The sequence below is a fragment of the Aotus nancymaae genome, unplaced genomic scaffold (genome assembly GCF_030222135.1).
Source record: "Aotus nancymaae isolate 86718 unplaced genomic scaffold, 86718_ANA_hifiasm-v0.15.2.pri h1tg000048l, whole genome shotgun sequence".
NCBI classification, from domain to species: Eukaryota; Metazoa; Chordata; class Mammalia; order Primates; family Aotidae; genus Aotus; species Aotus nancymaae.
In genome coordinates, this window is record NW_026988462.1 from 20,570,264 (window position 1) to 20,585,655 (window position 15,392).

General features: G+C 38.6%; 1 protein-coding gene and 1 long non-coding RNA gene across 2 annotated transcripts in view; one reads left to right on the forward strand and one right to left on the reverse strand.

Moving 5' to 3' along the window:
* NDFIP2 (Nedd4 family interacting protein 2) overlaps positions 1-9,117 on the reverse strand; it is a 74,294-nt gene extending 65,177 nt beyond the window's left edge. The window contains exon 1 of the mRNA XM_012445361.3: positions 8,794-9,117. Coding sequence (XP_012300784.2) covers positions 8,794-9,117 — 324 coding nt within the window. The remainder of the gene's footprint in view (positions 1-8,793) is intronic.
* Positions 9,090-13,058, forward strand: LOC135268961 (uncharacterized). Its single transcript, XR_010337293.1, has 3 exons — positions 9,090-9,169; positions 10,448-10,541; positions 12,801-13,058. It is a non-coding gene; the product is annotated as an uncharacterized LOC135268961 (long non-coding RNA).
* Positions 13,059-15,392: the final 2,334 nt, after the last annotated feature.

Here is a 15,392-nt window from a genome sequence, read left to right on the forward strand (position 1 = left end):
ACCTGGAGTAGAACCAACATCTCCCGATCACACTCAACCCATGGAATCTTAAAAGAAAATAAAATGCTTGTATTTAGAGATGTTTGTTATATAGCAATACACAACTAAAACACCCAAGTCTGAATACCAGCTCCATCACAGCTGGGCCTATTGTTTAACTTGTTTATGTCTCATGTTTCTCATCTGCAAAATGAGGATAATGACATTATCTACTTCACAGAAGTGGAAGAATTAAATGTGCTAATATGTATAAAGCATTTAGCAGCATTTTATTAATATGATGTAAGTAATTACTATTCTGTTATTGCTATTTCATAATTGATAGAATTTATTTATTCCATCAACTTGCTTTGTTTTCTTCAAAGAATTTATTACTATCTAAAGTCAGGCTTACTTATCTATCTGTACCCCCTCCACCAAAGCACGAGCCATGAGACAAAAACTTAACTGTCGTATTCACCAACATCTAAAACAGAATAAAACCAAAGCAGACAGAAGTACTTCATAAGCTATTATATATCAGATAAATGAGTTATAAAATCTGTTTCATTATCAACAATGCTATCTAAAAACTGCTCCCATATCTTATCTTTAGCATAAATTAACAAAGGGCATTCAAAAGCATAAAATAAGCTATAAATTATAATATGGTATTTTTGTAATACAATTCCAATGAATTTATTTGCCACTACACATATATTACTCCAGTACTACATCATGTACTGCTCAAATGTGCCTAAGCAAAGGCTAGCATTTGATTCAGCACCGTTCAGGTGTGTACTCATTTGTGTAATTTTTTTAATCAGCTAAACTCAACCAAATAATAATATATTTATAGTTAATATCATGGCATGCACAAAAATGGCAAAAAAAAACTTTAATCTGGGGTACATTTAAAAGCAATTTATCCTGGCAACCCAAATTAACATAATACTAGTCTTCAAGTTATACACAACAACTTGGTATATAACACATCTGAGTATTGGTATACAACTTGGTGTACCACTTAGTATACAACATATTTTGGGTGTAAATTTCCTCAATTAGTTTTCTCAACATGTAAAGACCCATTTTAAAGCTGAAATAAACATCAGACATTCATAGAACCCTGACACACCTTTGAGAAAAAGCAGTAGTCTAGAAGGTTAGAAAGACACGCAAACACATAATTCAGTATAACAAGTTATCCTAACTTTCTTCTGCCTTGATGCTGATGACAGAGGTAAGAAACTCTCTCTACCACCCTCTTTCAATTACAGATTTGAAGGAGTTTTTGAGAACAGGATTTTATAAGGCAAACAAACCACAGAGAGTATATAACTTCAGATGAGAAATCAGTGTATTAAAATTAAGAAGACAGATTGCTGAGATATGTCACTATAGAAGTAGAGAAGGCCCATTCAAAAAAACCTGTATGCTAAGAATTTTAAACTTCAAAAATTTAATAAACCCACCAGAATGGTTAAAATTAAAAAGACCTGACAGCAGCATAATGTTGCAAGTGTGTGGAGCAACCAAAACTTTCATACATTGATGGTGGAAGTGTAAAATGGTGTAACTACTTTGGAAAAAAGGCTAGTGGTTTCTTATAAAATTTAAATATACACCTACCCTATTACTTAGTAATTCCACCCATGGAAAATAAAAACATATGTCCACAAAAAGATATGTACAAGAATATTCATAACAGCTTTACAAAAAGATTTGTACAAGAATATAACAGCTTTACTCATAACAGAGAAAGAAAACTAGAAACAACCCAAATATCCATCAACAGCAACAGACAAACTACAATGTACTCATATGATTTATACAATGAAAACTATTCAACAATAAAAAGGGATGAGCTACTGATATATTGCTTATTAACAGTTTATGGTCCTAAGAAAACGCGGATCAATCTAAAAAACTTCATGCTGAATGAAAGAAGTTTTGTAGAATATATGCTGTATGATTCTAGAATAGGCCACATTAGGTAATTTGAAGTGAAAAAATCAGAACAGTCACCTGGGGGGGTAGGAATTGATCTAGTAAAGATAATAAGGGAACTTTCTAGGGTGATGGTAATGTTCTGTATCAGGTCAGTAAAATTTGTCTGTAAAGGGCAGTGGTACAAACTGAATGTTTGTGTATGTTGAAACCCTAATCCCCAGAGTGATGCTATCTGAAGTCAGAGCCTTTGGGAGGTAATTAGGTTTAGATGAGGTCATGAGGGTGGGGTTCCTATGATGGGATGAGAGTCTTCATAAGGGAAGAGAGACCAGAACTCTCTCTCCACCATGTGAAGACATAAAGTGGCCATCTACAAGCCAGGAAGAGAGCCCTTACCAGGGAACCAAACTGGCCCACACCTTGGAATGTCCCAGCCTCCAAAACCATGAAAAATAAAATTACTATTATTAAGCAAGAATGTTATTTTTCTTAGGACCATAAACTGTTAATAAGCAATAATGCTATTTTTCTTCTTTTACCCAGTATACTGTTAAACCAGTCTATGGGCATAGGAACTATTTCAGGCTTTGTGGGCTCTGCCTCAAATACAGTCACATGTCAGTTAATGATGAGGATGCATTCTAAAAAATTCTTTGAGGGCTGGGCACGGAGGCTCATGCCTATAATCCCAGCACTTTGGGAGGCCGAGGCAGATGGATCACGAGGTCAAGAGATCGAGACCATCCTGGTCAACATGGTGAAACCCCGTCTCTACTAAAAAAAAAAAAAAAATTCTTTGTTAGGCAATTTCATCACTATGCTAACATCAGAAAGTATACTTATACAAATCTAGATGGTCTATACAGCCTACTACATACAAGGCCATATGGTCTAGCCTATTGCCCCTAGACTTCCAACCTGTACAGCACATTATTGTATTAAATATTGTAGGCAATTGTAACACAACTGTATTTATCTAAACATATCTTATGGGATCCCGGTATATGAGGTCCTTCACTGCATGAGAAGTCATTATGCAGTACATGAATGTCCTCAACCCTACCACTGTAAATGAATGGGCATGGCTGTGTGCCAACAAATATACAAAACCAGGAGTTGGATCATAGTTTGCTGATCTCTGCTCTACATGTCAAAGGTGGTTTGGGTTAATGGGTATATGAATTTGCCAAAGTTCATCCACCAGGCCATATTTGTGCATTTCAATATACATTGATTTTACCCCAAAGAAAAAGAACTGTAAACGAATATTAAAATGTAAGCTAATGATAAAGATGTGGCTTGCATGGAAGTACACAGATACCTGCAACTTACTTTGAAAGAATCAAAAAATAGATGGACACATATACAACAATACAAATATAATAAACTGTTAACAACTGTACAGCGTACAATTTTTATGGAGGTTAACTGTATACTTTTTTCAACGTTTTTATATATTTGAAAGTTTTAATATTAAATGTTATTAAATGTTGGGGGTGGATTCAGTAAGGGGCAACTGAAGGTTTTTGAGCATAAGAACAAAAATCAAATTTATACAGGTTGAGTATCTCTTATCCAAAATGCTTGGGACCAGAAGTGTTTTGGTTTTCAGATTTTTTTTGGATTTTGGAATATTGCACATACATAATGAAGTATCTTGGGAATGGGACGCAAATACGAATGTAAGTGCATGAAACAAAGTTTGTGTTGAATACATAAATGTGGAATTTTCCACCTGTGATATCCTTGTAATATTCAAAAAATTTCAGACTTGAGGGCATTTCAGATTTGTGGTTTTGGGATTAGGAATACTCAACCTGTACTCTACAAATATAATTCACATAGTGCAAACAATTCCTGAAGGATGGTCAAATGAGGAAGAAAGTAATAGACTATTACAATATTCCATGCCAGATAAAGTATCAACATTTAAGGAGAATGGATTAAGTACAAAAAGAGTTCACTAAGACAAGACAAGTCAGGAAAAGTCATGAGAAGTAGAAAACTTCTTATTAATTCTATCTAGAATAAGGACAGAATTTCAAAAAGAACCTTCATACTGTCAATATAACAAAGAAATCAAGCAACATAAGAATTGAAAAATATCTATTAGATTATGCAGTTGGGTAACCTTGATTATGTAAAAGAGGTGTGGTAAGAATATAAACCAGATAAAGAACATTGATAAATTCAAAAGAAACAAACAAGAGACGATCAAAGGAATCAAGCTGACAAGAAAAGGTGATTAGAGAGTAAGGAAAGGTAAGAGGCTGCAAGGCTTCTTTCCAATGGAAAATGAAATGACTATACCTAAAACTCACTATACATTATCTCATCCAGAACATGTACTACTGGATGAGGCAGTCAGCCATGGGCCTGAATGTCTCTGCACATTCTTGCTGAGTGTGCCAGTCTGTAAAGCTTTCTATTTCCTGATACTGAGCTGCTTCTTCTAACAAGTTACATAGGCAACAAAGGTCAGGCAACCACAGTATGTAACTGCCATCCCAGGAGTAGGTGAACTAGCTTGTTTGTTGTCTGCTAAGATACTTGCTGCTTGTGGCTGGGCACAGTGGTTCACGCCTCTAATCTCAGCAGTTGGGGAGGCCAAGGCGGGAGGATCACGAGGTCAGGAGTTCAAGACCAGCCTGGTCAACATGCTGAAACCCTATCTCTACTACAAACACAAAATTTAGCTCGGCATGGTGGCATGTTCTTGTAATCCCAGCTACTCCGGAGGCTGATGCAGGAGAATTGCTTGAACCGGGACCTGGGAGGCAGAGGTGGCAGTGAGCCCAAATCACCACCACTCCACTCCAGCCTGGGCTACAGAGTGAGATTCCGTCTCAAAAAAAAAAAAAAAAAAAAAAAAGATATTTCCTGCTTGCTTTTTTTTAAAAAAAAAAAAGCTGTACCCTTGGTTCTGAGTTTCTCAGTTCCTCAGCTGTGATGCAAACCCACTGCACACATCCATATGGACACCCAACCCCTTTGTGGAATTTGGTAGCTAGGAAAACCTACACAAATATGCTGATGTTCGTGCTGCTTGCTGTATCATGAGTAATGATCTGTCTCTGACCTGGAGGTCTCCTCTTTTCTGCCAGCCACCATGAAACATTAACACACTCTTATTAACTTGTAAAAAGGGTACTTATTTATTTCATTTATCAGTCTTTATATGTTTTACATATATTATATTATTTCTCATAATAATCCTAGTCAGGTAGGTACTAATATGAGGAAACTGAGGCTTCAAGATGTAAAGTAAACCAAGGTCTCACAAACTGCAAACAGCACAATCTAATATATAAGCCCAGATGGTTTTAAAACCTGTGGGATTTTTACCCACTAATAGTCAAGGCTCTTTCCCAGCTGACTTATCAAGGGCAACTCTAATTCCCCAGATACAAGAGCAAAGAACTCAGATCTTTGTAGAATAAATACTTCAAATTATGTTCCATAGAAAATTAATATTTTGGAAATGTTAACATAATCTTAAAATTTTAAAAACAAATAACAAAACAAAACAAAGATTAGGAAGAGCTTGGTTAAACAAATCCAAATCACTGTCCTTACTCCAGAATTATTCATTGTTTTAATATGCTAATATATGTTTTAATATGCTAATGTCTTATAAATCTTTCAGTTACACTTATTATCATCATTCTGAAATACAGTTCAGGAAATTACTGCTACAATCAACACTGCCAATTTAACTTGTACACCGAGTAAGTAGTTAGCTTGGTACAGGTACAATCTTAGAAGTCAGCTTGGTATAGGTACATAATCCTTTTTATTTTGAGACAGAGTCTTGCTCTGTCACCAGGCTGGAGTGCAGTGGCACAATCTCGGCTCACTGCAACCCCGAACTCCCTTGTTCAAGCAATTCTCCTGCCTCAGCCTCCCAAGTAGCTGGGAATACGGGCACCCACCACCATGTCCAGCTAATTGTTGTATTTTTAGTAGAGACGGGGTTTTACCATGTTGGCCAGGCTGGTCTCGATCTCCTGACCTCATGAGATCCACCCACCTTGGCCTCCCAAAGTGCTGGGATTACAGGTGTGAGGCACCTCACTCAGCCCATAATCCTTAAATATGGCCCATAAAATAGAAAACTTCAGCTGGGCTCCATGTCTGATGCCTGTAATCCCAGCACTTTAAGAAGCCGAGGGACAGATCATTTAAGGTCAAGAGTTCGAGACCAGCCTAGTGAACATGGTGAAACCCCATCACTACTAAAAATACAAAAATTAGCCAGGCGTGGTGGAGCACAACTGTAGTCCCAGCTACTCAAGAGGCTGGGGCAGGAGAATCGCGTAAACCCAGGAGGTGGATGTTGCAGCGAGCTGAGATCACGTCACTGCACTCTAGCCTGAGCAATAGAGACTCGGTCTCAAAAAATAAATAAATAATAAAATAAAATGAGAACATCAAAGTTAGAACGTGGTCTAACAGCTGCAAGCCAAGTCAACTTCATCACAGTTGGCAACACTGCTCATTTACTAACCAAACTGATTTTCACATGACACAATAAAATTACATATTGTACTTGGCTTTTTCTGAAATTAATGGGTAACGACAAAGAATTTTTATAGCTCTAAACTGTTATCTACTGCTTTACTTAATAAATGTTGGGCCTTTTTAACAATCAAAGGAAAGATCACAGAAAAAGCAGTTTCTAGATAAAAGCTGTATATTAGCTAATGGTAGTAGCTCATTCTGATGACCCTGGGCATCACTGTTAGCTTTCCAGTAAGAAAAGCTGCATTTAAACTCTTTAAATAAGTGAAAAGTTAACACTGCATACCATCTCACCCCTATATATACTTGCCTATCTCCTGATTTAGTCATCCCTTAACATTCAACAACTCAAGTTGTTTATTGCTCCAGTTTACTAATCATTCCAGAGTTTTCCCAAAAACTGAGCTAAAAGTAACCACAAAATAGTTGTGTTCATCACATAAGCCAGAGTTGGGTTGATCCCTAGTTTAAAAAGTCTACCGAAAACGTCAGTTCAACTGCTTCTCTGACATATACTTAGATGTTATTAATCAGGCCATTATACACAAAACCCAGAGTAGTTATACTAGATTAAATGACTATGTAATTTGTGTAACTCTAACACTTTTGCATTACAAGGAAAACAAATCCATGTCCTACCTACTTAAAGTATTATCTTCAGAGGGACTGGGAGGCATTATCTTTAGAATTGATTTTTGTCCTCTGTTCTCAAGGAACATTCAGAGTCTATGTAGGACACGTCGTCAGTTTGGAAAAAAAACAACGAAGGAAGGAGCAGCAATAAAATATGTCCATTTATTTTGAAAGAAGTTACAGGAAAAACAAATATCTTAAAACTGAGAGCTACATAAATAAACAGTGTTTTGAGTAGTGACTTATGTAGGAGAATATGGTTGACGTTTCGAATCTAATAGAAAGATCAGAAAAATGAAACAAGTTCCACTTCTAATATTACTCAATATTTATCTACATCATTTTATTTTTGCTAACATTCCCAAGGCTAGAAATGCCTTTCAAATCATCAAAAGGGTGTACACTGACAACCTGAAAAATGCTTTCCACACTGGGAGAAACAGTATTTCCCAAGTTGTTCTGAGAAAGGCTGATAAATTTTCAAAGAATTCAGAATATGGACCTTTTGGAGATTGTAAAGAATGCAAACCAGTTGAAAATGGAAGCCTCATAAGCTTTCATGTTAGAAAAAACGCAAAATTACATACATTGGAATCTCATCTTACAGTGTCCTTTATATTTGCCAAAATGTACTTATTAATAGAAAGTCTTGACTTATAACTAAATCTTACATGTGCAAACAGATTTGAAAGTTGAAACCTGTAACTAATATACCTAAATCTGTAAAATTTTATAAACCATAAACTGCACCACCAGTGCTGTGTATTGATTTTCTCCTCTTCCCTCAGTAAATGGGCTGAAAGTTTGTGGAATGACATGCTACCTAGCTGCAACCACACAGTTAACTATTGCTCATTCCATTTTTAAGTAAGGTTTACAACAGTAATCTCCGACGTCACCACCAGAATACATAAAGAAAAATATATTTAAAAATTGACACTGAAAATATAGAGGAACACATTTCACTTTTTTCAACATACAGTTACCCAAGTTTATACAGTTAAGCTGGAAAACCTTATATTTAACGAAAAATAATTTTTCAAACAAGATTAGAATCTGTTCTACTAAAACCTACCTCTGTTTCCCCTGTAGCCAAAAAAGGACGAGGGGGGGAATTACAAAAAAATATATAGTCATTTTTAATACTAACATAATGGAAAAGGACAAAATGACAAGGTTAACGAGCAAGAGACAGGATCAGCATTACGGCTAGCCTTTCCCTACGGATCCACAATTCCTAACCCACATTTCTGCCAAATCCACATCCCACCCTACGCGGTACTTACACCTCCACCCACTCACCCACCCACCCCATTTAGGACAGCGATCACCTTCCGCGCAGGTATTTGAAGTCAGCCCCATTTCCTGTAGACAATCGACTAGAATGTCTCAGGAGTGACTGAGTCAGAGAATAAGAAAATGATAAAGTGAGAAATTAAAACATATCAGTTGTAAGGTGTGAGGGGGAAGGGTGTCTCACAAGGGGCTAAGGGTGTGGGTGAGGAGCTAGGAGGAGACTTGGGGCGAGAGGGAGGGTCTCGAAGGAGTCCTAGGCAGGGGTGCGCAGGAGAGGCGAGTGAAGCAGCTCCAGCCAGAAGATTTAAGAAAAAGCCAGAGCGTTTCCTCCGGGAATAACCTGAGGAAAGGGACTCTCGGGACGCCGCGGCGGGAAGTAGTCCCGGAAGGCACAGGAGGCCGGGAACTCACCACCTGGTAGCGCCCAGTCCCCGGCTGGTGGTGATCCATCCTGCCCGGCTCGGGATCCGGCTTCCGAGCGGGCGAGTCCCCTCGGTTCTCAGCTCCCTCGGCCACCCCCGCGGACAATGTCGTCGTCGCCGCAGGACCCCTTCCGCCTCTGTTCCTGCCGCCGCGGTCTCCAGGCGGAAGCGCTTCACTTCCTGTGGCTTCGGCGGCGGCCGCCGAGACCTCCGCGTCGGTTGCGGTTCCGCGGAGGAGCTCCGGGACGCCGCGCTCGCTATTGAGCATGCTCGGACAGCTCGCGCAGACTCGCTGGCTCCGCCGGCGTCCCATCCGCGCTGCCAGTGGGAGGGTGTAGCTGGGTGGGTGGAGATGGAAAAGTAAGGCAAGTCCGGGGGAGCAGTCTAGATTGTCAACCTGTCGAGTAGGCGGTCGCAAAAGGCGCGTGGGAGGGGGGAATGACCCGTCCTTGATTGGTCTTTTTGGTGTGCTCTAGTTTTGCGCAGGCACGAGCCAGTGCGCCTTCTCACCATATAGAGATAGAAGCTGACCGGGATGGAACGCGTTCCTAGAACACCTGAGGACAGGTCTCCCGGGTACCCGACACTTCCTTGTATTACTCACCCAGCCTAGGACGTGGCGAGGAGATTCATCTCTAGGACATTCCTAAAACGATCATTCAAAATCATTCGTGAGATAAGGGATTTTTTAAGACTATTTTTAATATAGAGCAATTCTAGTTTACAGCAAAATTGAGAAGTTACAGAGATATCCCATATAGACTTTGCTCCTACACAAGCATAAACGCCGCACCCCCATTATCAATATCCCCCACTAAAGTAGTACATGTATGACAATATGAACCCACATTGACACGCGTCTTCATCAAAGTCCATAGTTCACCTCAGGGTTCACTCAGGGTCTTGTATATTCCTCGAGTTAGGACAAATGTGTAATGACAGGTATCCATCATAATAGTATCCTACAGAGTGTTTCCACTGCTCTGAAATTCCTCTGTGGGATAATTTTTGTTTTTTGTTTGTTGTTTGTTGTTTTTTTAGAAATGGGGTCTCACTGTGTTGACCAGACTCCAGTGCAGTGGGTGTTCACAGTTGCAATCGTGGCTCACTGCAGCCTTGAACTCCTCCGCTCAAGCTATTCACCTGCCTCAGCCTCTGGAGTAGCTAAGACTACAGGCACCAGCTCTTTGGTTACTTTTTAAATCTTTTTTCCACTTTTTGGTAATAAGAGATTTAAGAATCCAATGGAGTCACCAGACAACTCTCAAAGAAAGAGGCCTTCAGACAACTCTCAGAGGCCTCTAGAGTTCTAGGTTACTTTGGAGGACTTTAGAAGAAAGTAGTAAAATCAGATAGAATTATTTTGTGGTAATAATTCCAATGGATTTAACAGCAAGGAATCACTTGGGAGCATTGTTAATAGTATCTCATAGTCTGGTTAACCACGCATGACATACTATGTGTGTTTCTCATACAGGGTATAAAGCATATTTCTCTAGTAAGTAGAAGAGTATGACAGGGCAGCAAAAAGTACCTTTTAACTCAAAGACCAACTTTCTATACCCTAAAAACTATGATGTTGCTTGATGTGGCCCGGCTATGTTTTTAAGATAACACCACTTTTTCCCTAAATGATCTTACAGTGGAGCCTCCAAAGGGAAGGAAAGGGATCTGGAGCCCTATTAATTTCCTTCATGAATCTCCAGAGGAGATCCTTGGAATGAAGACTGCCACTGTGTGAGCCTAATCAACTGGTTAAAATAGCAAGATAAGATAAAGACAGAAACTCTTTGATAGATTGGCAACTAAAAATGTAAGCCTTCCTCATAGTTCTTTTTAAAATCTTCATCAACTCTTCCTATTTCTGCCATTTTGACATGTCTAATAATAGAGAGCATTACTGTGCTGACAATAAGAGGCATTAATATCTCATACTTAAATATTTTTAAACTTGCCTTGTTTTCATCTTAATGTATTTTAGTTTCTAAGCCAATAAACATATGCCATTTTATTGATATTACTGGTATAAGCGCTCACTCTCACAATTTCACTCCAAATGGTATTGCCTCTCGATGACCAAAACAACAGCTAGTGTCAGCAAAATGAAATTAGATCCCTATATCACTTACGATCTATAAGAGGAATTATTTAGCACTGAATTTTATATGCATATTGTTTTCATTAATCATTTATGTATTCACTTGTTTCTCAAATAGACAGCTGCTCAGAGCAGAGACAATTTCTTAACACCCAACTCAGCACTGAGAATATAACAGTAAAAGTCAAAGACTGACCAAAAACAGACATCTTGAATCCTGATAGAGTAACAGATTCTTTCTATTTTACCCTCCTCCCAGATTCTCTGAACGTTTTGCTAATCTAGTGGAGTAACAATTTCAACAGGAAATAATATTTTTAATGAGGAAGAGAAAGAGGGGAAAGAGAAGTAGAACAACAGCTTACTAGTATAGAGCCCTTTCTAAGCCAGTACTATGCATCTATTATTTTATCCTTATTGTAACTTCATGATATAGGCAAAATTGCACTCCTAGGTTAACAGATGATGAAGGAAAATAAAGCACGAAGAGTTTCATCAACTAGTCTAATGCCAGATCACTAGTAGGTGGTAACAGACATCAGAGCCTCCACCATATTAAGCACTATATTAAGCTTATATTAAGCATAATGTACCCTAATAAAGAAAAGAGGAAAAGAGTCCTTGTCTCTTTCCTCTTCCTGGCCACCACTACTGTGAAACGTGTAGAAGACGTAAAAAGATGGTGATGTATCACAAAGAGCCAATCTAACTTCTTTAATTCCCACCTTCCTGATCTACGTAAAATAATGGTTCTTATTCATCATCCCCAAAAGAGCCATTCTGAGCTTCTTTTGCTCACTTTACAACTAAGCCCATGTGACCTATAATGGACCATTACAAGCAGAGTCACTGAGTTGTCCCACTAGGAGAAACTTACTCGGGATACAACAGGAATAACAATATTCTTTACCATTTTACAGACCTTGGGCAACATCCAATAATATTTTCAATCCCTGGTATTATGGTGACAACTCTAGTTATCTAAGGAATTTGTGGTGGTGCCACACTATAAACTACCTCCTGTAGTTTTTAGTGCACTTCACTAGAAGTGTAGAATTTTAGTGCACTTCACTAACACCTCTCATTCTGGCCTGATCAATTTTCATCTCCAAACACACAGCCAACCAAAATTTTACTAGTGCTGCTCTGCAGTACTGGGGCAGACATGGAGATAAGCTTCCCAGATCCCCTTTCAAGAAAGCACACTCTGCCCAGCTGGAAGGAATGTGGCTGGCAGACAACTTCCATTTGGTAGCTTTGTCAGAGTCTCCCTCAGCTTTCAACCTAAGGAGGTGCTATTTTCAGGGTGGCACCCAGCCACTGACTGAGCAAGGCAGTTGTACAAGGCTCTGGCTGTTTTTGCGAGACATTGAAGCCCTTTAAGGGACAGACTTTGCTTCAGAGCTCCCTGTGAAGCTGGCAGAGACTTTTCCAGCTCTGCAGCATATTGTGACAGCTCCCCCTGCCCAATCCTTTTTCTTTTCACAGATGTTGCTCCCCAATGAATCTCTTGCACTTAAAATTTTATATCAGCATCTGCATCCTGGAGAACCCAACTAAGACAAGTACCAAGATGTATAGTGATAGAGCAGTGTTATCAAAATTGTGTTAGTTACAACTATCATTTTACACAGTTGATGTTTCATCTTCAGAATAACCCTCAGTACTCTACATTGTTAGCATTTTCTCATGTGAATGTAATGTATCTATAAGCCTTTCTGCTAAGAATGACTTTGATGTTGTTCTATAGGGTGATACTATATAGAGGTCATGGGGACCTCTTTGCCTGGGACGTGCTTCTCACTGGGAACCCCTCCCACCTTCTCAGAAGCAGGGCCATTCCCTCCAGAGGTGAGCTAGCAACTTAACATTCATCATCCTCTTTCTTATATCGTCAGATATATTGGGCTGTACACCCAAATGCCAGGATTCTTCATTGGGATTCCCACCAGTTAAAGTGCAGTAAGACATGCCATTGCCTACAGAAAGCCATCTACACTGGCCTAAATCACAGGTAGGCAAATGTTCCAAGTTTTCCTTACTATTTCACTGATTTTTAGTTTTTTTATCACTTCCTCTAGTACATAGAACTACTCAAAGTAGCTATTGATGATTACTGTGATCACAGATCTTAGTAATTAACTGCATTTGGAATATGTATAGTTTTTGTATATTTACCTGTAGAATGACTAGAAAGAGGTAAAATTCCATTATCTGAAAATTCCTCTATCTAATGAAAATTCACTAGCAATTATTTTCTGGACATTAAAGTTTAAAGTACACTTTAGAAAATATAAGAAACTATTGCTTTTCACTTATTGATGAAAATTAGCACAATAATGACTCCAGTTTTATCTCTTTATCTTGTATCATGTATATGTATCTTTTAATCAGTTTGTAGGGTTAAATGTCAGTTTACCTTCACGTAGTGTTTCTTATTTAACTGGTTCTGAGATTCCTGTCATCTGTTCAGCTCTATAATTTTAGAGAAGATATCTAAGTGAGCAATTTTACAATCAAATATCTACTTCTTTTCCCTCTCTATATTCTCCTCCAGTATGTTGTAAGAATTTGAAATAAAACTTTTTATCAGTCAGGATTCAACTAGAGAAACAGAGTCAGTAGAAGACATATCCTAAGAGATTTATTGCAAGGAATTGGCTTACACAGTTGTGTGGGCTAGTCTGGCAAATCCAGAATCCACTGAGCAGACCCTGGAACTCTAGGGTTGGAGCTGAAGCTGCTGTCTACAGGCAGAATTTCTTCTTCCTCAGGGAATCCTCAATTCTGCTCTTAAGTACATTTAACTGACTCAATCAGACCCACCCAGATTATTGAGGATAATCCTCTTTACTTAAAGTCAACTGATTGAAGACTTTAATTACATCTATTAAATCACCACAATGCCTATGTCAGTGTTTGAATAATTGGGACTATAATCTAGCCAAGTTGATACAGAAAGCTGACATTCCCTGTTTACCTAAATATAGCAGACTAATATGGTATCTATATAATAAAGATAAAAGATAGAGGAGGGAACAGGAGAAAGAAAGGAAGTACCAGAGAGTTAGCTTAAAAATTTAAATGAATTTCCTAAATTTAAGTTTTCCTATCAGCTGTGTATAACATATATAGTTATATATGATGGCGTCACCAGTAAACACTTGAAAAAGATCTGAATTCTGATAAGCCACATCTCAGTCCTAACAATATTTTTATTTAGCATTTTCATTTTTCCTTTGTTTGGTAACAGGCAACAAATGTGAGCAAATCACTAGCTATTTCGCTTTAGGGAATTCATATTTGAACTTGGACTAACTCATAAGTTATTAAAATAATCTTTGTTTTACCTTGGATATGGAAGGCTGTTGTTTGACCATACTAAAGCAGGACTTTCTATGTTATTATCTGCTTTTTACTCTGTAAGCCACAGAAGAGCAGGACTGTCACTGAGTATAGGGCTGTTATGACAGGTATCCTTGACTGACTAATATGTGATTATTGTGTAAGAAGACAAACACTGTGTGTGTGTGGGGGGGTACATGTGTGTCTGTGGTGTGTGCGTGTCTGTGTAAAATATTAGGAAAGAGAAATGTCTCCTACACATCCAGATCTTCTTAACATGTTAATGAGCATTTGCTTTCTTTCTTTCATAACAGAAACCAGGCCTCATTTGTTTAATACAGTCTTATGTCAGTACACTGCTTCACCATTAGCAACGTATTATGACATCAACAATAAGGTCACCATATAAGAAGGTTGCCTGATTTCAGTTCTGAGGATAAACGACACTCAATATCTGAAGGATGTGATTTTATTTTTCAAATGTCAAAGGGATGCAAATCTTTTTTTTTTTTTTTTTTTTTTTGAGCTGGAGTTTCGCTCTTGTTACCCAGGCTGGAGTGCAATGGCGCGATCTCGGCTCACTGCAACCTCCGCCTCCTGGGTTCAAGCAATTCTCCTGCCTCAGCCTCCCAAGTAGCTGGGACTACAGACGTGCACCACCATGCCCAGCTAATTTTTGTATTTTTCAGTAGAGCCGGAGTTTCATCTTGTTGACCAGGATGGTCTTGATCTCTTGACCTCGTGATCCACCCACTTCGGCCTCTCAAAGTGCTGGGATTATAGGCGTGAGCCACCGCGCCCAGCCCAGGGATGCAAATCTTAACTGAAAAGCATAATTTGTCAAATCTCCTAAAGAAAAGTGCTTAAACATATAAATGATAATCAGTAAATTTAAATGTTCATTTCCCAGTTGCGTTAGCTACTCAACAGTTGTACTAGCCACTTGGTTACACTGGTCAGTTCAATAGCCATGTATGATTAGTGGCTACCATGTTAGACAGAGCAGATATAGTACATTTCCATCATTGCAGAAAGTTCTATTGTACAGAACTGTACTATATCTGTAGCCAGAGAGTGGCATGCTTGGATTATGCATCAATTCAAGAGTGGTTTGTTTTTGCCACAATTTTATGCAACTCATTATG